This window comes from Anthonomus grandis, chromosome 22, assembly GCF_022605725.1.
Source record: "Anthonomus grandis grandis chromosome 22, icAntGran1.3, whole genome shotgun sequence".
Classification (NCBI taxonomy): Eukaryota; Metazoa; Arthropoda; class Insecta; order Coleoptera; family Curculionidae; genus Anthonomus; species Anthonomus grandis.
The window spans coordinates 7,131,942-7,157,295 of NC_065567.1; the positions used below are offsets into that span (position 1 = coordinate 7,131,942).

At 31.8% G+C, this 25,354-nt stretch overlaps 2 protein-coding genes across 11 annotated transcripts in view; one reads left to right on the plus strand and one right to left on the minus strand.

The window, feature by feature from the left end:
- The window catches only part of LOC126748217 (phospholipase DDHD2), a 63,539-nt gene that overhangs the window by 22,629 nt on the left and 15,556 nt on the right, over positions 1-25,354 (plus strand). For both annotated transcript variants that reach the window (XM_050457298.1, XM_050457299.1), the window contains exons 2-3: positions 22,505-22,924; positions 23,030-23,460. In XM_050457298.1, coding sequence (XP_050313255.1) covers positions 22,505-22,924; positions 23,030-23,460 — 851 coding nt within the window. The remainder of the gene's footprint in view (positions 1-22,504; positions 22,925-23,029; positions 23,461-25,354) is intronic.
- LOC126748224 (uncharacterized) overlaps positions 1-25,354 on the minus strand; it is a 63,824-nt gene that overhangs the window by 20,881 nt on the left and 17,589 nt on the right. The window contains exon 1 of one of the 9 annotated variants that reach the window (XR_007664665.1): positions 14,842-15,395. The exons of 3 other annotated variants lie outside the window; for them this stretch is intronic. Coding sequence is in view for 4 of the 6 variants with exons in the window: in XM_050457308.1 (XP_050313265.1) it covers positions 21,289-21,544 (256 nt within the window). In the remaining 2 variants the exon portion in view is untranslated. Of the gene's footprint in view, positions 1-1,940; positions 2,579-14,841; positions 15,396-16,474; positions 18,770-21,288; positions 21,675-25,354 lie in introns of those variants that run through there. 5 more of the 9 variants (XR_007664666.1, XM_050457308.1, XM_050457307.1 and 2 more) reach the window with 5 other exon arrangements.

Here is a 25,354-nt window from a genome sequence, read left to right on the forward strand (position 1 = left end):
CCCAAGCTGGTTATCTTGAAGTTTATCGAGTTTTCTTTGTTACAGTTAATATTGGGATAATGTTTAGTTTATTTCACGGTTTCATAAATAATAGATTTTAAATAAAGTGCTTTTATAGAACTTCATAAGTCAAAATGACAATACAAATTAGAAAGAATACAATTAGAAAAGAATGAAGAGTAGAGTTATCACTATAAAGTTGTATAAACCCAGCATAAATTTATTTATTCTTAGTTCTTTTAATAATAGCGCAAATTAAATTATAACTATAAGAAAATAGGTTAATATCCTATATATGTTAAATAAAATGTTGATCGAGCTTCCGACAAATATTCTAACTATATCAGTAATATTAAGGTTATAAACGAAAAAGATACACTTTCTACCACTAACCCGGCGCAGGAGTTTTAAGATTATAAGCTGTAACGACAATGTACGCTGAATCAATAATCATTACTACGAATTTAAGGGTTGATTCAACAAAGCAATAAATAGTGAACATTAGGCTAGTGCTAGTCGGTTTTTAATATAATCAATAACGAGGATATTGGATTGGAATACTGCACGTTAAATCATCAAAAATTGATTGATTGATATATACCGGGTGTCCAGAACTCCGCCGAGAAACTTTCATAACTAACAAAATTATATGAATGTATATCCTAAATGTCTTATTTCGGATCAACAGGGTGTTAAAAATACAAAATAATTTTTTTTTAATTAACTTTACTATCCATGTAGATTTTTTTATAAATTTACAATTATGTTTTATGCACCAGAATGCATTTTTTGACGTACAAAAAAAATTTTTTCCAGTGTTGTCCTTAAGGGATTTATCGAAAATATTTTTGAATAAAAAAGCAGTACGTCACTGTAAATTTTATTTCTTAAATCCCTGTTTAGTTTTTAGCAAATTTGTATTTTTGAGTTTTTTTATCTGATGCACTGTTCAATTCAATAAATAAGCACATGGCAACGTAATTCAATATTATTAAAAGTTTCTTTAAATTTTGGTAGTAGTCAAAGTAAAAAATGACTAAATATTTGCGTTTAAATATTTTTTTAAATTAAAAAAATTATAAAATCTTAACTTTAATAATAGTTTATTTAAATAACGAAGAATATTTAGTTTATGGTGAATCACAGTGTAATACTCCACTCAACTCAATGTTAAAATGGACACCTCTGATCTTGGCGTCCTAGTGGATTCTAAGATTACTTTTTCTAGTCACATAAATGAAATTACTTTAAAGGCAATGAAGGTATTGGGATTTATCCAAAGGTCTTCGACCTATTTTTCAATATTTACATTTATGAGGTTATACTGTTCTCTAGTACCTCCCATTTTGGAATAATGTTTTATTGTATGGTCTCCCTCATATCACTGTTATGTCCAGCAAATAGAAAGAGCTCAGAATAAATTATTAAAAACTGTAGCATTCAGGTGTGGTTATCAGAGAGAGGAATATGAATATAAGTAGGTTAGATCAAGTCTAAATTTACATTATTTGGAAGCAAGGAGAACCCTAATGGATATGTGTTTCTTGCATCGGGTTCTCAATGCTATCATTGACTGCCTCCATTTGTTGGCACTGGTGAGGTCAAGATACCTTTTGGAAATATACGAAGCGAAAGTTTTTTTGTTCTGTTGCAACTTTTATGGTTTATGTAATTTTGAATTTGTATTGATTTTAATTAATTTGGATCCTTGTTTTAAATTATGGATTTTTATTGGCTGCTTCAGCCATTTTTTTTACTAATAAAAAGGAGGCATTTATTGATTACTGTGAATTTAAAGTGATATAAGATGGAGTTTTTATTCAGAGTGAGTGATATGTAGTGTGATATATTTTTTCAGAAACTTAGATGTAATTTATTATATATTTTCTATAATTACAATGTAAATGGATTCCGATGATAAATAAATAATATTAGACTACCTTAACGCAGGTATGCTGCAAAATTTCCTAAGCAAACAACCATTGCATTGCAGTGCACTTCATTAGCGGCTGAGAGAGACAGGAAGGCAGCTTATTATTAACGTTGATGATAAGGACATTATTTTAGCGACCGTTGAATAAAATCTTGAAATTAGTGTAAGAAGCCTTTTTGCCAAGGACGTACCCCGGATTTCAGCTGGGGGGGGGGGGGGGGAGGCGGGGAGGCAGCTCATACCTGTTTCGAGAAGATGGTCGGTCGGGTATATTAAAACAAAAAATCAAGAAAATTTGTTAATTAGTTTGATTGAGTTTCGACGTGTAGTCGAGTCTCTGAAAAACGTTATAACATCCTTTTTAGTGGCGACAGTATTTCTAATTTCTGGCACTGCGTTCGCATCGTCCACAACAAGGTTGAGTTTGTGACTTGAACAATGAATATATAAAGCACGAGGATATTTTCTTCTCAAAATGGCTTGTACGCCACCCTCTTTCCGTGCCATTGTAGAACTGCTATCGAATCCAAACCCTACGCAATCTTCGGTTGAGAGGTTAGAACTAATCAAGAAGTTGCCAATTGCTTCGGCAATTGCTGCAGCATTTTGTGCTTTTATTTCAACGAATCCTACAAGTTCTTCTCTGATTTTAAGAGGCATATCATGTGTACCGCAAAATACTATAAAAGAAATAATTGATGACTATATTTGTCTGTTTTCATTGATTGCTTTTTGGTGTCCATTTTGCAGTTGGATGTCTACAGAAACATTTTCAAGAAATTTTTTTGCAGCATTTATCGCTGTTAGGTGAAGGTTAGTCGTTGGATGCATTCGGCAGTCTTCATGCATATTTTTGAATTTTGTATATGGCCTGACCATAAATGATCCCAAAATTCCTTTCACATTGCTAATGGGCAGAGGGAACAAAACACAATGCTTACAAAGAGCACCTTTTACTTGCTTGAAATATACTGCATATTGATCCAACCAAGCATAATAAAATTTCCTTTTCAAATAACTTTCATCACTTTCAAAATCGTAATTTCTGGGCGTGATACAAGGATTTTATAACAACTCCCTCTTCTTTTCCGTCGATAGATGCGTACCAATCCAACATAACGACCCAGATCATTTTCATGATAGCCATCGTCCACTTTAATTTCAGGAGCGACGTTGATGTCATAAGTTTATTGGGACGTCGATGGAGAAGAATAGTCGGCAACAGATATCTTTACAGGTTCTGCTGGAGAATGTGAGCTTGTCCAATGTTAGCATGCAATGATCTTGCATTACATGAGTAGTTTTATCATGGTTGTCATCTTCATCCCTTCCGCTTCCACTTCTACTTTCCCGACCTTTTTTTCTTTTTTCGCGTGATGTTGTCTCTAAAAAATGGATACACAAAATTACCCTTACGGCGTTTAGGCATAGGACAAAAAAAATACGGAAAATAAAGATGAAGATACCTATAATAACATCACATTCAAATATCACTTACTTCGGACTTCCTATCAGTAAAAGTAAAATTGCGATATTCAAAATTCGTTAACTTTGTGGTTTGATCAAAGAAATCAAATAATTATATTACGTTTTGTTTTGTTTTAACTCACCTCTTTCAAAGAATTTCCTGATATCCATTTGACAGAGTAATATTTCCAGTCTCCAATTGTTGTTGCGCAGTAAACGTAAATTAAATCTCGTGTCGCCGAAACTAAACAATAAGACACTATGGCGCATGAAATATTCGTATTAAACTCCGAACTGAATTGAATTGTATTCGTTGTCTCGTCGCCTCGTCGAACTGAATTGCCTTGCTCTGCCTCACGATCCCGCTTATATATTCAAATATTCTTTCTCACGAAAATACTCCACTCTCAACTCTATTTCCGTCCTTGTCTCATACTTGCTATCACTGCCTTTCCTTTCCAGCTAGAACGTTCTTCGTGGTATTGCTATTAAATAGAAAATGTCGCTATTGACCGTATAAATTGATGGTATTTTAGATTTCTCTTATTCGCTTTACTGGAAAAAGTACTGTCGTCCGTAAATAGAGAGCGCTACATGTTGTTTTCTCCCAATTATATTCGGTTTTAATCCTAGATGGCTCTGATTGTCTCGTCGGGAGCGGAAACTACGAGATGCGACGGTTTCGCGGGAGATTTAAATTATATCGAGTCGCTTACAGTATACTATATCGAATATTGTAGAATATTTAATTATAGATAGAAATTAAATCAAAATATCTGACTGAAAAGATATTTTGTTTCTTCACTTCGTTTTGCGCAGAGTAGGTAACACGTTTTTAATTCCCACTTGCCAGGAAAATTGACGTTTATATTAACTTCTAGGCTGCCTTTTTTACTAATGGAATTTCTAATATTTACAACGCCTATTATTACTCAAATGTTAAAGAAAGTTTCTCACCTTTTCTATCATTTGATGGAAGAAGCCTATCATCAATGCAGATTTAAAATTAATGTTTGGATAGGAATAATTGGTCATATTTTATTAGGGCCCATCGAACTGCCTGATCGGTTAAACGCCAATGAATATTTACTTTTTTTACAAAACATTACTACAATAATTGCTGAAGGAAGTGTCTTATATCCGTCAAAATGATTGTTTCATATATGATGGCTGTTCCGCACACTTTGGTGTAAGCTTTCGGAGTATGTTAGAGACTTAATGTTATAATTGTTATCAGACTTACTAAAAGTAATGGATCCGAAGGGGTGATCAAATTGCTTGGCCTTCTAGATCCCCCGATTTAAATCCCTGTGATATGTGCATTTGGGTATTTAAAATCATAAGTTTATGCCGTTCTCGTAGAAACTCAAGAACAGCTATGGGAAAGAATTGGGCAGAAAGTAGGGATTTTTCACAGAATTTGCTTTTCCTTATTAAAAGAGCAAGATTATGTATTGAATCAGAATTTTTATGATTTTTTTGAAATAACATTTTTATTGATTTTTTTTAAATAAAACACCGATTTTCTATTTAGCTTAACACCCTGTAGATCCAAAAGTCAGACGTTTAGGATATACGTTCATATACAGGGTGATTCAAAATTGTGTGCAAAGATTTTAAGGGCGTATTTACCAGGCAAAAATAAGACCTTTTTTCATATAAACATATGTCCCAACTTGTTTCGTGTTTTACCTATAAGTATCAAGTGGGTAGCCCTCTGAGACGCCACTAGAATGAATTTTAACTAATAAATTCATTTTATTTCCACCAAACAAGGGCTCTTTATGACGACAAATAAGCCTATCAAATTTTATTTAAATCTCGTAAAAGGATTTTGAATAAGACTTTCACACTCCGTATCTAGAAAACGAAGCAAGTTAGAACATACATTTATATGAAAAAAAGTTCTTATTTTTGTCTGGTAAATACACTCTTAAAATCTTTGCACTCAATTTTGTATCACCCTGTATATTTTTTTTTTACTTTTTGTTCCTGTAAAGTTTGTCTGTACAGGTCCTGGACACCCGGTATACATTAAATTTTGTTTCGATTATTGTCACTACGCCCACTCCAAAAATTAAAAAGTATTGGGAAGAATATAAAATAGTAGTTTCAATCTATATTTAGCATTTGGTCAAGTTTGTTTATTATAAGACGTATTAACCGAATCTTTTACTGTGTCATAACATATTGTTTAACTCTGAGTCTTGTTTTTAGTCGATAAAAGTACAATTTAAATAACTGAATATTGTGCATGCTTCCTATTTTTTAATCTTTAAAGTGTATCAGGGTCAACTTTCCTTCGGTGTCTATGGCATTTACGTAACTGGCTATTAAAATGACGCATCTCCGCTGTATATACACGCATAAGTTTTTTCTTTGTACAAAGTCGAACTAGGTTAAGTAACAATAAATATTCGTAAAGTTATATTTGACTAAGAAGTAAAGAAGATCATTATCATCAAGACTACTACTAGGTGGTTATGAGTGATGTTATTTAGTGTTATTTAAATTTAATTTTCCGTAAGTGAGTTTTTGATTTATTATTTCAATGTGACTTTTGCTATATGCATTATAACTTGAAAAAATTGAATCGAATTGAATTTGATTTTGGTGTAAAGCATGGCGTTAACAAAACTCTTACTTTCGGTATGTGAATACTATTAAATCACAATCTCTAAGGCGGATATGGAATAAGCATTATAAAAACGTGTCAAACGAATGATTACTTATTTAAAGTAATCGTTCCCCTTTTTAATAGAACTGACTGTGAGTCATTCATAATTATCGTGGAATAATTCTCACAATCAGATAATATCCGATATTCTTCATATTATGTCCGATAACTCTTGCTGTACTATTATTCAAAATATTATTAATTCAGAATATTTACCCTATAGTTTGTACGTTAGTACTAATTAAAAAATTATATTACTTTTTTGGAAGCCGCAGAACTGACAAGACAATTATGCCGAGGAGGATTTAAACAAAAATTTAGATGTAAAGCCGTAAACCCTGCTGGTGTCTCCGACGAATCACGGTGTGCATTATTAAATATAGCAAATCTCTTATTCAAATTATTAAAGTCCTTGACGCAAACGCCACTCAAGTTTCATCTTAATTCATTTTGATTAACCTTTTCCCAGAATATCTAATTTTGGTTAATGCTCTTTAGGATGTTTGATATAAATTGAAATAATTTCTTATAAATGTCCTATAATAGAAAATTAAAGTATAAGAAAGTGTTTAACGTCTGTAGAATTTATAAAACTAGGATATAAAAGAAAAAAAAGCGCTTTATAAAAGATTCCGAGCGACTATAGGTTTCTGTTAAAATGAACTAGAAAATCCAAAGTATGAAGCAATAATAAAAAAATTAAATAGTTGGCCTTTTATAAAACAATAATATATTTACCAAATAATTGTAAACACGAAAAAATAATGGTATCCTCTTTATGCTATAGTCGGCATGCTTTACCCTAACACATAAGTAATAAAAGTTCCCCGGTTAAGAAACCAGTGGCTCTCAAACAATTCTTTAATTTATATTTTTATAAGATTCTTTTTAATTTGATAAGGTATTAATAATTGAATAAGGCATTAGTAATCATTTCTATGAGTGTAAGTAATAATGTTTTATTTTCTACTAAAATAATGAAAAAAAGACCTTAATATGCTAAAAAGACTTATTATATTTAAAAAAAACGGTAAAAAATATAAACAGATGAGCAAAAATATAAACATTAAAAAATTATAACATTAAAGGAAGTTTAGTCTGAAATTAAATACATTAAATTAAGTTTAGTCTGATTTTGATGACGCACTTTAAATAATGTAGTATTAACTTATAGTTAACAGTAATTAAAGAAAAAAAAATTTACAAAAAAGCAAGTATAAAGGAAGCTGAAAATTTGTCTGTAATAAGCCCAACAAAAAATAAATAAATAAACAATAACATCAAAAAGAAATAGTCACTTTACTGAGAAAATTTCACGCTTCGGGCAGCAGGCGACAGACTAGCGGTGGGTCAAATTATAGTACTGTACTTGCTTACTCATTATTATAGACTTTAACACAGATTTAAATTTTTTTGTTGTAAATACTTTCATATAATCAGGCAAAGAATTATAATGATGAACAGATGTATACAAAGAACTTTTTTGAAAAAATGCTGTTTTATGTTTAGGAATCACGAACTTTGTTTTATTTCTAGTATTTTTAGTGTGTACACTGTCATTGGTCATGATTTTTTCTATGAAGCACGTTGAAATATATTTGCGTTTATTTATAAGTTCATGAAAAAAGATTCCAAGATGTATTAGCCTTCGATTTGTCATACTTAACCATTTAGTTTCATTAATTTTATAAGATATGCTATCATATTTTCTAATTATATATAATATTGTATATATAATATTATATATAATAATATATAATATATAATATTATATATAATTAGAAAATATGATATAATAATATGCTATCATATTTTCTAATTAAATATTAAACGGCAACACATATTTTGGATTTTTTGTTTTCGAAACTTGTCACACTGTCTGAGGCAGGGGCCATAAACTATGTCTGCATAATTAAAGTGAGACAAAACAAGGGTTTCACATAGCTTTCTTTTTAATTCGACGCTTAAAATTTGACGACTATTATATAATTGTTTTAATGAAATATATGCTTTTTGAATAAGGTTTTTAATATGGCTTTTAAAATTTAATTCAGTATATATTACTACCCTTAAATTACACGACCGGCCAAAAGTGAAGAAACATTTACAAATTTAACAATAACATCTTAACATACAAGATATTATTTTACATTTTTAGTAGAAAATATTTAGCTCTATTATTGCAGCATAAAAACACATCCTTCTTGTTTGTATTTACCTTATCAGTTGATCAAAAAATTATTTATGCTATTTTATGCGGACAAAAGTGAATAAACATTCCAAACAAGTCTTATTTGGTATTTAAAGTGATTATTTATCATTAGTTTGATCTTAACGTTGAGTGTTAAACTGTTTGATCTCCGAAAATTAATTGTTTCAAAATTTCAAGCTGGTGTAAAACAAAGTGAAATTGCTAGGCAAATTAATCGTAATAGATCCGTAGTTTCAAAAACGATTGCTGCTTTAAAAAAATATAATAGTGTGACTACCCGTCCAAGGTATGGACGGCCAAGGAAAACGAATAAAGTTATTGAGAGAAAAATAAAAATGTTGGCAACAGAACATCCCTTTATGCCCGCCACAGAAATTTATAATGAAATACCTGGGATTTCAGTATCTGTGCGTACTTTTCGTCGTCGTTTGACTGAATTTGGACTTTATAGCCGTCGTCCAGCCAAAAAACCATTCATTTCTAAAAAGAATAGATTGGCTAGACTCTGACGCTGAACGTAAGTTCTGCCTATTCGGATCTGATGGAATGAAATGGGTTCGTCGTTCTGCCAATACTAGACTTAATCCAAAGTACACCAGGGCAACTGTGAAACATGGAGGAGGCAATATCATGGTTTGGGGTTGCTTTTCCATACGCAGAAGAAAATATGCCGCTTCGATGGTCGTTTCAGCAGGATAACGATCCGAAGCATACCTCAAAAGTAGTAGAGGCGGGGCCGAAGAAAGAAACAAGTATAAAGTTACTACTGTTTTATTTGACTTTAATATTAATGCTCAATTAAAACTTCTTTTCTTAAAAATAAAAATTATGCTTTTGGTGGTTTTTATAAGCCCCCTACTCTTAATTTTAATAGCCTAAGTTCTGATTTTGATAATATATTTTCTTTTATAAACCCGTGTGTTAATGAAGTTTTGTAGGAGATTTTAATATTAATCTTTTAAATTTAAGTAATCCCCTTACATCATTATTTAAAAATTATAATCTCACTCAAATAATTGAAGAGCCAACCAGAGTCTCGGGTACTTGCAGCATTCTTCTCGATGCCATATTTGTGACAGGGTTTAAATTTAAACAGGGTACCCATAGTTCCTAAACTAATTGAGTACTGGTGCTTAAAATTTTGATAACCAAGTTTTTTTGCAGGATTTATATTTACTACTAAGGGATAATATTTTATATCAAAATAATATAGTAAAATAATAATTTTTAATAATTTAATTCAAACACTTTTTAATAAACATGCTCCTTTTAAAAAATCAAGAATTACTAAACCTAAAGCTCCTTGGCTAACATCTAAGGTACTTCTTTTTCAAAAACAACGCAGTGAGGCATGAAGGAGATTCAAGGCAACAAGGGACAAGATCGAATGAATTATAAATTTCTGAGAAATCATATTCTGGCTACAATTAGAAGAGAAAAAAAGCACCTAAATCTGTTGTGTAACGAAAAAAATAAACGTCAGCTTTGGTCTTCATTAAAAAAGTTGTAGAGATTAAAATAATACCAATATTCCGGAACACCTGATCAAGTCTGATCCAAATCAAATTAACACTTTTTTTTCCTAAAAAAAAATTCTAAATTCTTCGAATTGTGATGAACCAATTCATTATGATAATGGTGTATTTGATAATAACCTGCATTTCACACTTAATCTTGCAACTGTTGAAGATGTAAGTTGAATTTTAAATAGTATTAAGTCCAATGCGACTGGAGTGGATCAGATTTCACCAAAATGTTAAGGTATTGTAGCCCCTTTATTGATAAGTACATATGCCACATAATAAATTGTTGTATAGAAAGCTCACTATTTCCCCGATCAATGGAAAACCCTTATCAAAAGTTGCTAGCCAAGATAATTATAACGACTTAAGCATTATAAGTATACTTCTAGTACTTTCAAAAATTTGAAAATTTGAAAGGTACGTTACCATCAGATGGTTTGTTATTTTTTTGATAATGACTTATTCCGGCTACGCAATGTGGCTTTAGGGAGAACTTTGGTACCTCTGCAGCTCTACTAAACGTACTGGATGATATAATGGACGCTATTGATAAGCAACAGATTGCTGTTCTGGCGCTTTTAGAGTTCTCTAAGGTGTTCGATACAATAAATCATGCCCTTTTACTAGCTAAGCTTAAATATTATGGCTTTTCAATTGAGTCTATACATATAATTGGGTCTTATTTGAATAATAGATTTCAGACAATATTTACAAATAATTCTTATTCTAATCAGGCTCACATTTTGTCTGGAGTCCCCCAGGGTTCTGTCCTGGGTTCTCTGCTTTTCCTTGTATATACAGCAGACATTCTTTAGTCCTTAAAAGTTTATCAGGTGCAAGCGTTTGCTGATGATACGCAGATATATACAACTTTCAAAGATAGGTATAAACAATGACTTAAATATAATAAATCAATTATGTAAAAAATATAATTTAAAATTAAATTCCTCAAAGTCTTGTTTAACGGTTTTTGGAAATACAAATAAAACTACAAAATATTAAGAGTGTAATAAATGTTCATGTGGAGGGCTCTAAGCTTTCGGTTGTTAAATGGTTTGAAGACAACAATGTGCCCCTTATAAAATGGCCCGCACAAAGTCCGGATCTAAACCCGATAGAAAACCTATGGGACCATTTAGATAGGAAAATCAGACAAAAATATTAAGATAAATTTAGAAACCAGGATGATTTGTTCACAGCTCTTCAAGAGGAGTGGAATTCCATTTCAGCAGATTATATTGACACCCTAATGAACTCTATGCGAAGTCGGTGTGCTGAAGTTATAAAAAATAAGGGTTTTGCTACACATTATTAGTAGTATGTAGTCTTTCTATCTAAAACTAACTAATACATTGTGTATAAAAAATAAATAAAAATAGTGTTTCTCCACTTTTGTCCCCTGTAAAAACAAGAATAAAATATATTAGTTGTCACTTGTTTTTTTTTTAATTTTTTATTGAGGTACTGAAGACTAGAAACAAAATTATATTTAAAAAAAATAAAAAATTAATGATCAAATACACTAATATAAAAATAAATACAAAAGACACTTTGTTTCTCCAATTTTGTCCGGTAGTGTACGTGCTTCTTCGCAGTGTCATATGTCAGTGTCGGAATAATTAGATTCATTACTACTTGAATAGTCGTCTGGGCGTATAATTAGGAGTCGTACCTTGTCTATCACTTGCTCGGTTTGATAGTTTTCAGCTATAATTTTTTTTGTGTGATTTCTAGATTTTCTCAATGTCCCTCCCTCCCATTTTTGATGTAAGGTTTCTTTCCATAATTTAAGGACACTGGCTTCATCGGTTGCTTTGGAAGCGTGCTTATCATAATAATTTCTTGCTATATCCCAAATCAACTCAATTATATTATATTGACAGTGGCAGTAATAGCAGGACTTTATGTCCATATTTAAGAGCCATCTCATCGATCACGTACTTCTTATTATACCTGTATGTTTTACATCTCTGCAGTAAATCAGCCTTTTTTTGCTCTAGCCACGTTTTTATTTTCTTTTTCTTCCAACTGCTAGTGGGAAATTTCTCTTTTACTCTGGAATGGTATGAGGCGTTGTCCAAGACTATAATACAAGGATTTTTCAACCGTTTGAGGAGTTTTTCTTCAAACCAATGTTCAAAAATATCGGCATCCATATTTCCGTGGTAGTCGTCTGTTTTTTTCGTCGAAGAGAAAATCAAACTAGCGTCGGAGATAAAGCCCTCGTCATTTCCTGTATGTAGCACAATTTACCTTTTTCCACAACTAGAACTACTGCTGGGATAGCATTGCGTGCTACCATCTTGCCATGATGATTTTGATGAGTTCCCCTTGGCAAAAATCCAAGTTTCGTCTAGAAACACAAATTGTTTGGGATATTTAAAGTTTTAATTTTTTACCAGAAAATATATCATAAAAATGATATTTTCTCAGAAAATTCCATCTTTTTGTCACTAGGTTCATTCACAGGTTATACATTACTGTCCGATTATTCGTAGTTTTGTAACGAAATCCCAAACTCTTTAGAACTTTTGCCAAACTAGTTAAACTAATGTCGCAAAGTTCATTGTCCTTTATTATTTGTAGTACGGCAGCCATCGTCACGTATTGTTTACTTTAATACATGTTATAAATAATGGTTCTAATTTCGCTCCTAATTATTTGGGGTAGGTCCAGACTTTTTGGATGCCGACGGATTATTTTATTTAGTTTGTCCAGTTCTTCTTCGTCCATATTGCAAATCTTATGTAAAGTGCTTCTTGAGATCTGGCATGCATCAAAATGTGTCTGCTTCTTTACTGCCAAAACAGATATCAGTGATTCCATGTTATTTTTTCTTATTTAAAATAATTTTGTACTTTTAAAACTAAGCGACGTTCACCCGAAGATAGAAACCGATATTTAGCAATATGTTTGTCTTCTTGCGAATCCAAAGTATTTGTTTGTCCAATCAGGCTCAATTATCAGGCAAATTAGCACCTTTCAGGTACATAATCCTCTCAACCTATTTTTGGGTTTCGGCACTAAATTTGCGTTTTGTACATTTCCCAGAATTTATAATCCTTTTTTAACCCAGTTCTACCTCTTTCTTACCTTATTAAATCATAATACATATTAGGTTACACTAATAAATAATAATATTAAAACAAATTATTTAAGTATAAAAAACATTTCCTTAAAAAAAAATATTAGTACCCTTTAAAATAATAGCCAGTATTACATTAAAAACAGAAATGTTTTTAAATCTTTGATAACAGTCGTCCAAACAGGTACTTAATAAAAATAGCGAATAATACGACGATAAGGAATTCATTGTTTAACCGGTCCACTTTATACCCCGAGATAATCCGTTATGTATTAGGGTAAAACGAGCCGACTATACCACCGTCAGTGGTACCAGCGAGATTCTTTAAAACTAAACCCGTAATTTCGATTCTAAAATGCTATATACCCTGTAAGAAGAAAAACTGGCTATATGGTTGATTACAGTTGACTGGTAGAATGTGTAAGTGTATGTGTGTATCGACGACAATAGGCTTATTGCCTATGCTGTGTACTCTTCGTGTGACGTGGTTTTTTTGTTGTAATTACACTTCAACAATGCAGAAATGTTGCGTTTCAAAATGTTCGGTTTGAAGTGGAAGAGGTTTTTTCACTACGAGATTTCTTACTGATTCATTATTAAAACACAAATGGCTCTCGCCAATCGATCGGCAGAACTGCAAACCCTTAGTTTTTAAAATTTGTGGTGATGTCCCGGAAAATGTAAGAAATCTCTCGGATTCAAGAAAAAAAATATATGGAACTTTTCTATAAAAAAGTTTCTTATAGGCCCTCCCTACAAAGATACGGCCCCTTAAAGACGCCGCTGGAAATCAATTTTTCTTCAATAAGTTTTGATGTAATTGGTATAATGTAATAAAAATTTTACGTGATCAACAGCACTAAGGACCTCTTAAAACGGAGTCCTTAAAACACATTTACCCTGTTTATGTTACCAGGAGCGGACTAGGTTGTACATTATAATGCTTAAATTTTAAGCACCTTGTAACACACTCTAAAATAATAAATATGCATAGCTTGAAGCTTAAACTAAAGAAAAGGCACTCTTGTTCATTATCGATAAAATGAACCGTTTTGGAGAAAAAAGTTATTAAGGAATCACTGGTTTATTTTAATTAAAAAGAACCATGATATGTTCTTTTTTTTCAGCGATGCGACAGTTATTCAAACAACATTTGTACGTGTTGTACAACAATTTGCAGTGTTTCTACTCAAATCGTTCTTTTAATTTCTTCAACACTCATCATCAAGATGTCGGTTATTAGGAAATTTTTCCTATTAAACTCTTGAAGCCAAAAAACAGTTCCTAAGGCATTCAGCGATAACATAAATCATATTTACTAATTTTCGCTCAGAGAATTCATTTTGACACAAATTTACTACTTAACCTGAATGATAAGTAAACATTATAATTGGTATACGTCACACAACAAAGCCCGAGTAGTACTATGGCAATTATTGAATCGGTATCTAAATCTCATGCGAGATAATACCGAAATGCATCACGTCTTTATCGATTTAATGAAAGCTGATTGGGGTGTTCCTTATATAAACATCCTTTACTTCATTTATTACTAGGGTAAGTCGAGTCATTTTTTTTCCTTTCACGTTAAATTGTTTTTCTTTTTATTTTGTTTCTATTTTATTTCACTAATTACATAGTCACTAAGGGTGTGCGTCGAAAACAGAAGGATCACCTTATTTCAGTGTGACTGGAGCAGCGTCCCTATTTCTTTACAGTCTGGCCTTGATAACTTGATAAATAATTAAGATCGAAATAACCTTGATTTAAGTAATTAAATATATATTATAAACAGGCCCGAAACCAAATGTTCACACTAAAATAAGGTGGTCCCTCTGTTTTCGACGCACACCCTCAGTGACTATGTAATGAGCGAAATAAAATAGAAACAAAATAAGAAGAGACACAATTTAACGTAAAAGGAAAAAAAATTACTCGACTTACCCTAGTAATAAATGAAGTAAAGGATGTTGATATAAGGAACACCCCAATCAGCTTTCATTAAATCGATAAAGACGTGATGCACTTTGGTATTATCTCGTATGAGATTTAGGTACCGATTCAATAGTTGCCGTAGTACTACTGCTTTCCGGTATCGCACACCTGTTCCGTATTTTGGCGGATGACCTCGGTCAAATAGCTTACTCCTCTCGCCCCGAGGGGTCCATAAGGTAAAGTAGGATAAAAGAGCAAGGCTTTATGGAAGGAACATTGGAGTAAGAGAGTAAGGAAATGTAAGATAGGTACAGTTTAAATATTAAGAATTTACCAGTAAACGCGTGTGTTATACCGGGTGAACTTTTATATGCAAAATCAATGTAAATAAACCAAAATAAACAAAGTATTACCGAACTAATTATTAAATATCTTAAACTTTAAAGAAAACTGATGTTAACTAAAAATAAGTAAAATTAGCAAAAAGTAACAAAAGGAGAGAGATCAAAACATGAATCATGACCAACTTTTTACTTGTAAGAAAAAATTTCTTATTTTTAAATGAGATAAGCATCAGGAATTAATATTATTTGTCTTTACTACTATTATTTTATTATGGTTATTACAACTATTCACGAAAAAGTGTTCGAAATAGAATTGAACAGAGTGACTGATGAACATGATTCCATAAAATATCTATTAATTATTTTCCGTGGTAAGTATTGTAATGCCAATAAAAAAAAAATGTCATTTTTCCTTTAAGAACAAATTTTGAGAAAACGGTTAGAGATAAAGGTAAACTTGTTGGTATCTAATTGAAGATAAAAGAATGCTCTATCAAAACGCGTTACTAGAAACAGGGTGTTCCATTTAAAAAAATAGCGCTAAATTGAATTGAAAACATCATTATTTGAGTAACTTATGATTTTCATCACCCTGTATAAAAAAAAAATAAATTTTGGAATTTCGAAAGATAAAATGAACTTTGCCAATAACTCTGCATAGATTTTTCAAAAAGATAGGAAACGTCGGTGGTAAATATTAGAATTTAAGTGAAACATAAATTTTCGTGAAAATTTCTTTAAATTGTTAATAAGCAGGCAACGTCGCATTTTAGGGAAAAACTGTTTTAGGGTTAAAGAGAGTCAAATGAGATTTCCATTCCGTAAAAAAAATAAGTTGTTCTATTTAAAAAAGAAATCAAATTATGTACCGCGCTTTTTTGGGACACCCTGTATAAACCAAACTAATTTTAAAAAGTAGCCCCTCTAACATAAATAACATTTTCCCTATTTAAAGTTTTTTCCGTTTCAAGGTTTAGCCGCAATCGAACACGACGATATTAAATGGACACCCTTTATTAAAATATTATTAAAAATTAAATTTATTTGTCAGAAGGACATTTTCTTGTTGCTATGAAAAAATTCTGAGAAATATATAACTTAAATATGTGCAATTCAGAAAAATTGCCCAATCAGATTACTTTTTTTTACCTTGATTATAAAAACGTATATATAACGACTTATGCTTTAGAAAAGGAAGTAACATTGTATACCCAACTACTAAGGTATGACAAAGAAATGACAGTAAAGACAATAAAAATTGACTTAATTCTGACAAAAAAAAAAATTATGACAATAACCTGATTCGCCGTGGTTTTTGTGCATGCCACCCATTGGTCCCACATGAGGCGCGCCAGACTGCGAGACGTGGTCTCTTCTGGGGGTATTTTGTCGTTACCGTCCTAGTTGGCCCCGTAAAAGCTATAGTTTGTGCAAGATAAATTGATCTACGTAATAATAACTTTGAAAGGAATAAAAGTACCTAATAAATGCCTAAAGCTTTACCTAGCTTTCCATTTCCTTCTTAAAGAGACTTCTCTTAAAATTAAAATTACTTCTCATTTCCTATACACTGAGAAAATTCTAATCTAAATCATCTTAAGCTTAGGAAGTTTTAAGAGATACAAAAGCTTCACAAATATTTTCTAAAAATCCTATCATCTTTTATAAAATATTCGCAATTCAATACTGCATTCAACATTAACAACCAGGTATATGTATCTACCTGATTTTAAGACCACTTTGTATAGAATATACAGTGTGTGTCAGCCAAATGGAATAAATTAGCTAATAAATAGATGGGAGCGTGTTGGAAAAAACGCTCGAACACGTCGATTGGTTTTTATAGTTGCGCATTTTTTTTTCATAAAAACTTTTTATACAGGGTGTATCAGATAACGGTGGTCAATACCAACTTGCTTAGTTTAAACATAACACCCTGAATGTTAATTAATTTTTAGATTCCTCATATCATTTTAGACATATTTTGTATACAAGGTCCTATACCTATTTTTGACTGTTTCTGAAATATTAAGTAAAATTCAAAAAATTAAATTTAGAAAAGAAAATTATTTATTTTTCAAGATTCTTTACAACTCACTTAATCCTTCTTGCCCATTTAGGTCTTGGTAATGATAAAGCAAGCAAAAACTATTTCAGCATTCCTTTTTATTGGTATGAGAATAAAAAAAACTAAAAAATTGTCAGACTTAATGTTGACTCATGTTGCATGACAGAAGTAGTCGTCAGTGCTACAGTCGTTTGAATTTCGTTAACTACAAGCCAGAAAAATGGTTCATTTAACAGAAATGCACAAAATAACAAATCTGCAGATGGTTGGCTATGGAGATAATACACGGACGCAAATAGAAGTAGCTCGCTTATTTCACGAAAAATTTCCAAATTTGCCGCCTTTAACCCAAGGGACAATTAGTAAAATAGAAAAGCAATTCCGCGAGCTGGGCCATGTTAGGCAGGTAAAAAAAGCAGCTGCCAATGCAATAAGTGAGGATACCAAATTGGCTGTTATGCTTGAGTTTGAGGAACACCCACATACATCTACTCAGAAAGCAGCCCCAGTACTCGATATTAGCTATTCATCAGTTATTAGAATATTAAAAGGAAACAAAATGCATCCCTATAAAATTATACTCACCCAGGAGCTCACGGAAGACGATTTTGACAGGAGAATGTATTTTTGTGAACAAATGATGGCAATGTTAGACAGCAATGTGATCCAATTAGAACATGTTATGTTTTCTGATAAGTGCACCTTTACTCTTCACGGCCATGCCAATCGTCAAAATTGCCGCTATTGGTGCAGGGAAAATCATCGCTGGACGAGAGAAGACAATACTCAATACCCTGAAAAGGTTAACGTGTGGGCAGGAATTATTGAAAATCAGATCATAGGTGCCTTTTTTATTGAGGGCAATTTGAATGGCGATAATTATTTAGAATTGCTTCAAAATAATGTAGTGCCAACGTTGGCCAACTTGTATCCTGATCCAGGAAACCCACAAGTTCCAGCGAATATGATATGGGTTCAACAAGATGGAGTACCATTCCACTACCAAATAAATGTCCGGCAGTACCTCAACTAAATATTTCCAGATCGGTGGTAATAAATGCATTCAATAAAATAAATTTAAGCCGCGGCGTCCCCGTATCACCACCAGTGGGGCCAGCCGCCAACGGCGGTCTTGTTTGAAACTAAGCGGTTCATTTCCATTTAAAATTACCATGCTAGTTGCGCCATTTCTTTTGAAAATTTTTAAGCTTGAAGTATGGCCGCTTGGAGAGAAATTAGTTATACTGGATAGAATTAGCTCATAGATGTATCTGAGTTAATGTCATGGTGAGAGAGGAGTTTATTAGCACAGTGGATGTAGTCAATGGCATGTTTTGGCAAAATCTGGAAGCTCTGGCGGTACTCTCTAGCGCTCCGTCACAATTTTTTCAGGCAAACAAGGGTAACATTCTGACATGTCACATTTTTCAATATGCATAACAGGTATTTTACTAATTTAGATTTTATGAAAACTTTGCGAACGTGTAACTATTAGTATTTAGTCGTTTTATTAAATCTTTACGGCTACAGTTTTATTATTCAAACATTGATTTATTTGTTTTGTTCTCAAAAGGTTCAAAATTTCTTGCCTAAATTTAGCAAAATTATTAATATTGTCTATAACTCTGTTATTTTTAGGCTTAACCTAATATTACACTAATATGTAAATATACTTTTTTATTAAGAAAATTATTTTCTTTTCATTTGTGAAAAAATATACGAAGAAACTCCAATAATAGAGTGGAAACCATGTATATAAACATGAAATCATCTTATCAAAATAAAATTAATATTATAGATATGATAAATTATTAATAAATATATAAAAAGAAGAAAAGAAGATTATCTAAACTAAGCGAATTCTTTTAATTTCGGCTAAGCTAGAGTTCAATATTGATTCTGTATAGAGTTGTATGTATTGCAAGCTCTACGTATAGGCGAAAATTTTGTAATGTTGGTTCGAGGTATTGAAAGATAAAAAGTTTGAGAACTGCGAGCTGAGGCGTGTGTAAATTAAGAAGGTGCAAGATCTCTGGCGAGTCAATTACGCCATTAATTAATTTATGTAAGAACTGTAAATCTGCCTAGGTAATCCATTCTTTCCTGTGAGGATTTTACCTGAAATCTTTCAAGCAAACGACAATGTGAGAAGCCGATTTCCGGGTACACTCTTCCGCATTTAAACCAAAGGAATTTAAGAAATTTTCGCTGTATATTTTCAAGCTCTTGAATCAGAACCATGATAGTATGGCGACCAGACTTGGGAAGAATATTCCAAAATTGAACGAACATAGGTAAAGTACAGGAGTTTAATGCTAGAGGTATTCTCAAAGAATTGAGAGTTCTCTCGACAAAACTCAAGCATTTTATAACTTCTTTTTATGATATCTTCGATATGAAAACTAAATGAAAGTGAGCTATCAAAAATGACTCCCTGAAGTCTTTAAAGTCGGTTGATCTTGGTAGTGTCACATTATCAATTTTGTATTGGTAAATAACACAGTTCTTTTTTAAGGAGTAGGAGACCACACAGCATTTAGAGGCAAGTTGTTATTCTTGCACCATTCATTCACTAAGTTAATGGCTGCTTGGAGTTTAATGCAGTCCTCAATAGTATCAATTCTACAGTATAATTTTTATCATCACAGTGTAATAAGCTGTTTACTTCTAGGTCCTTAGAAATGGTATTAATAAATGAGTTGAAAACTAGATGTCCCAATATGGCCTTGTGGTACGCCTGAAGGAGCGACTATTTCAGTTGAGCTGTGTACAAAGCATTCAATATGTTGATGACGTTTAGTGAGATAAGAGAAGTTAAACGAGATGAAAACCCAAATTGGTCAGAAAGATTTGATATAAGAATGGAATGGTCAAGACGGTCGAAAGCTTTGGAGAAATCTGTATAGACTACATCAACTTGAGAATTATCATTTATAGATTCTGATATAAATTCCGTGATCATAATAAGATTAGTGGTAGTGGATCTGCCCTTCATGAAGCCATGCTGTCTAGTGTCTATAAGATGTTTTATAGGAAAGTATAATGCTGAATGAAGGATCCGCTCACAAACTTTAGAAAAGTTGTTAATAAGTGTGACTGGCCGATAGTTATTGATAAGATTTTTATCATTTTTTTATGAACAGGAATAATTTTAGATTTGTTCCAAAGCAGAGGAAATTTTCCAGTTCTGAGGGTTTACAAAAAACATACGCACAGTCAAATATAAGAAATGCAGGTATTTTATCGGGACCAACTATAGCTTTGGGCTTAACTGATTTTAAAGCACTTAGTACTTCATTTTCTGTGAAAGATGCGATGTTAATAGTATCACAATGTGAGTACTTGATTTCAGTTATCTTCTGTTGGGATGTGCTAGTGTATGAGTTATAAAAAAATTGAGCAAAGGAGTCTACTATTTTTTGGGGGAGAGAACCAGTTTGATCATACATATTACATGGCATAGAACTGTTTTTTGTGAACTTAAAATCAACTTCCAAAAGTTGTGTGGGTGTGTATCTTAAATATTAACAAATATACTAATAGTGCCAACTTAATCCGAGGCATCCTGTATATGTCTCTCTGAACCAAAAAATCACCTGTAGTGCATCTTTCTCATATAATTGATTTTATACTATATTATATGGAATTTCGAAATATAATAATCAGAATGCTATTCACACATACATAATGTATAAACAAAGGTCGAATCTAATATTATAAATATCCATCATTAAGACAATAGTTTAGCTACGCAGGTTATTGTAACACACTTGTATGATCAATTTATATTTGTCCGGAAGCAACAGCTTATTCTAAATTAATGTTTTCATTACTATAGTTTGTTAATTGGCGTGAAAAAATCAGAAAATATAGAAATAATGGCTATAAAGTCTCTTATGTGTTTAATCTTATGTTTAGTAGAACTGTCAGGAAGCCCTCTTAAGGTGTCTAAGTCTTCATTATTTATTTATTTATTTAAAAAACATTATATTATTTACATGGTTTTTGTCTTATTTGTATTTGACTGAATTGATGAAGACTTACCTGAAGTGTTAAATAAAACTAGTGACGCCGATCGACTTACGAAATCCTGTCGAGTTTTAAGAAAAACACTGTCATAGTTTTCGTTATAAGCCTCGCGTAAAATATTTTCACTAGCACATGAAGGACTAATTTCGTCATTAGGAGGAGCTATACCTAAAATACTTTGATTATTTTTGACTTTCAATTTGTTTTCACTACTCGCAAGAATATGTAGATTAAGAAAAAGTACAATCAAGAATTTAATAAACCCGGCCATATTCAAACTTTTTTTTGTAATGTCGCTTTTAAATTATTCGTTGGCTTTTTGTATCAAAATATTACCAAATATGGGTACGGTCGGATGTTTGCATTCGTAAAAAAAATCATCAGAACTGATACAACTGATTGTATTTCTTATCAGTTTGTATAAATAGGTTAAGACCAAAAAACAATATTTTTACCAATCCAATCATTATTTTTGTCAGATTTATTTTTTCCAAATACTGTATTATCAACTGAATCTTAATACTACGGTGCCATTTAATGTAGATTTTTTCGTTAAATAGAAAACATGCCAAATAGCTTAATTTCTTTTACAACTAAGTTTGAAATAAGATAAATTATTAATTAATAGCATATTTTCTCTTAACATGTTGAGACCAATGTCCCATTTTACTAATACATTTTGTGAATTTCGGTTAATGATTTTGCTGTGGGTCGAATTGAATATATCGGTACTGTTGCAAATTATACAGTGCATCCCAAAAGTAATTTATTTTTGAGCAACCCTGATATACTTTACGTACAAAAATGCGCAACTTGAAATAAAAATCGACGGGTCCGAGCGTTTTTTTTCGAACACAGCCCTGAATTTTAAATGAATTTAGACATAACTTTTGGGATGCACTGTATATAAAATAATATACTCATATATAACAGTCTATTGCTAAAATTGTAGTATCTTTATAATAAAAACAATTAATGAACTCTGCACTTAAATGAACGCAAATACTTAATGAAAAATCACTATGATACCTGCAACCCAGGTTTTCTGAAAAAAAAGACGAAAATTTCTTTTTTGTTTTTACTTAGGTAACTTGATTCTATAAGGCATTATAAATATGGGAGCCCATAATATTATTTCACAAATTATTACATTTATAATAATAAATTATAATTCACTTATATCTCGATAAGTTTTTGGTTGATTTTGATAAAATTAATTATTTGATTTCAGAACAAATACTTCAAAAAACTCTTAATCCTCAACCACCAAATCACGCAACTCAAGCCGAACTAATACCGTCAGAAACTTTTACGACTCAAGCACCTGAAGCATCGATCGCTGCACATTTTGAACCTCAACCGCAAGAATCTGTATTTGGTACTTCAGAGGCTTTATATGAAAAAAGAAATGCTGAGCAATTTACGGCATCAAATTTGACATCAGTTCTTTCATCGTTTTCAAATTATTTAGGAATTGGTGGTAATAGCCGGCCACAAAGTCATTTAGAACTTGTGCCTGGATCAGCACCTGCTGAACCAGGTAATTCTGTGGGAGCGAATAACATAGATGCGCCTCCCATTCCGCTTTATGATCCTAGCATACCTATTGGCACTGAAACGATAGTGCCACCTTCCAATATATTGGGCCAAGGTACGTATTTGTTACTTCTGAATATTCTTTGCATTATCAATAATAAGCGCAATCAACGTAAACCAAATAACTTCATAAATAATAAAACACCTTTATGTTTTTTAGGTACAGCCAATAGTTTTCGTCGCCCATTACTGAAAAAGCCAGTATACGCTCAAATTCCCGGTCTGGTAACTGGTACCTCCACCGTTCCACAAATTCCTGTTCAAACTTCAGCAATCCAAAACTACTTTATTCCCGTTCAACCCTCTATTCAGTTACAATCACCTTCTGCCCAAACTTCAGTTTCCCCCGCCAGTTCCACTTCATCAATTCAAGACGCTACTTTTGCTTTAAACAGTCAGTTCAAACCTATAAATCCCCAACCTGCTGCATTTCCACCTATTAAACCTAATATGCCTCAACCCCAACATTCCAGCCAACCTTTAAATTTAGAAGGTCCCGTTATGGACGCAATTCCTGCAAGTGAGGCCCTGTCTTCTCAAGCTCAGTCCGCGTCTTACGCGGCTACAGATTCTGGAATATTACCAGAGAAGGTAAGGATAAATTCATTGCATTTCAAGTTGTGTTAATTACTATTTTATGTGTTATTAACATTAAAAGGCAATTGAAATAACCACATTTGAACACTAAAGCTTGTTTTGTGCGATCATAATATGCTTGGTCCCGTTTTGTTTACTTTTCTTTTGCAACCGGTAATTAAATTATCAAATATAGAGTTAAAAATATGCTTATACAAACATATGTTTAATGAGACCCTGACTTGGAGTTTTTTACTTTTGTTTTGTTTTGATGCTTATACAATGCGTAAAAATATTTATATGGGATTACAAATGAAATCAAAAATAATAATTTGTGTCAATGTGCTATAGTTATTAAGCTATTAACTACATACAATAATACGGCATCGTATATATCATGCAATGCATTTCTTTATAAACCTTGTTATCATAATTTTGCAAAAATTTGAAAAAGAGGTTTCTTGATGAAAGTTTTGATATCATTACCAAATTAAAGGAAAAATAATAAATCCTGAAATGACTATTGAAGAAGTTGTTTTCTCAGAGTTTGTTGTAATCATTTAAATATCATAATTATACTAAAAGACTATTTATACACACATACAGTGCATCCCAAAAGTTATGCCTAATTTAATTAAAATTCATTTAAAATTCAGTGGTGTGTTCGAAAAAAAAACGCTCGGACCCGTCGTTTTTTATTTCAAGTTGTGCATTTTTGTACGTGAAGTTTGTATATACAGGGTTGCTCAAAAATAAATTACGACCATTAACTTCATTTTTTCAAATGAAAAAACCTTTTTTTTATTTAATTTTTGAATTTCGCGTGGACTGCATATTGCAAATAAAGTACTTCTTGAGATCTGGCATGCATCACATGTCTGCTTCTTTACTGCCAAAACAGATATCAATGGCTCCATTTTATTTTTTCTTTTTATTTGTCCAATCAGCCTCAATTATCACCTTTCAGGTACATAATCCTCTCAACATATTTTTTTTTTGGGCACTATATTTAGGTTTTGTACATTTCCCAGAATTTATAATCCTTTTATACCCAATTCTACCTCTTTCTTACCTTATTAAATGATAATAAATAATATTATTATGTTTTAATAATAAAAATAATATATTATTATAGATAATAACATATATTATTAAGGTATAAAAAAGCATTTCTTTTAAAAAAAATATTAGTACCCTTTAAAATAATAGCCAATATTACTTTAAGAAACCAAAAATGTTTTTAAACCTCTGGTAACAGTCGTCCAAACCGGTACTCAATATAAATAGTGAATAATACGGCGATAAGGAATTCATTGTTTAACCGGTCCACTTATACCACGAGATAATCCGTTATGTGTTAGGATAAAACGAGCCGACTATACCTATTTTGTATTTACTTAAAAAACAATTTATCCTCTAAACCACGTATTTGATTGGCTATCCCATTATAAAATAAATGGCCATAATAATTGCCTCCAAATTGATTACGACTTTAACGAAAATTATTTATAGTTACGTGTATTTCATTATTTCTTGTAAAATGGCTTAAGCTCTTTTTGCATAATTAAGGTGTCGAGTGTTGTGAGACCTTACCTGGTTTTCACTAGGACTGCCTTTTCACTCGCATTAGCTGGCCAACTTTTAATGAATTTTAAAAGTTAATTTAATTCAGATTTTATCCCATAAACGCGGGATTGTGACGGTCGGTACGAGATACGCTTGCGACTCGGTTTGCGATCCACTTGTTCATTAGTGAACTATTTGATTAAAAATGATGATTACAAAATTCAAGAAAACTGAACAGGTCGTATTAGAAATACTCGTATACTTTTTTGAGAACTTGCTAAAAAGTCGATTGACTTTTCACGAAAGAAAAGGGAGTATAGGAATCCATATAAAATATCAAAAA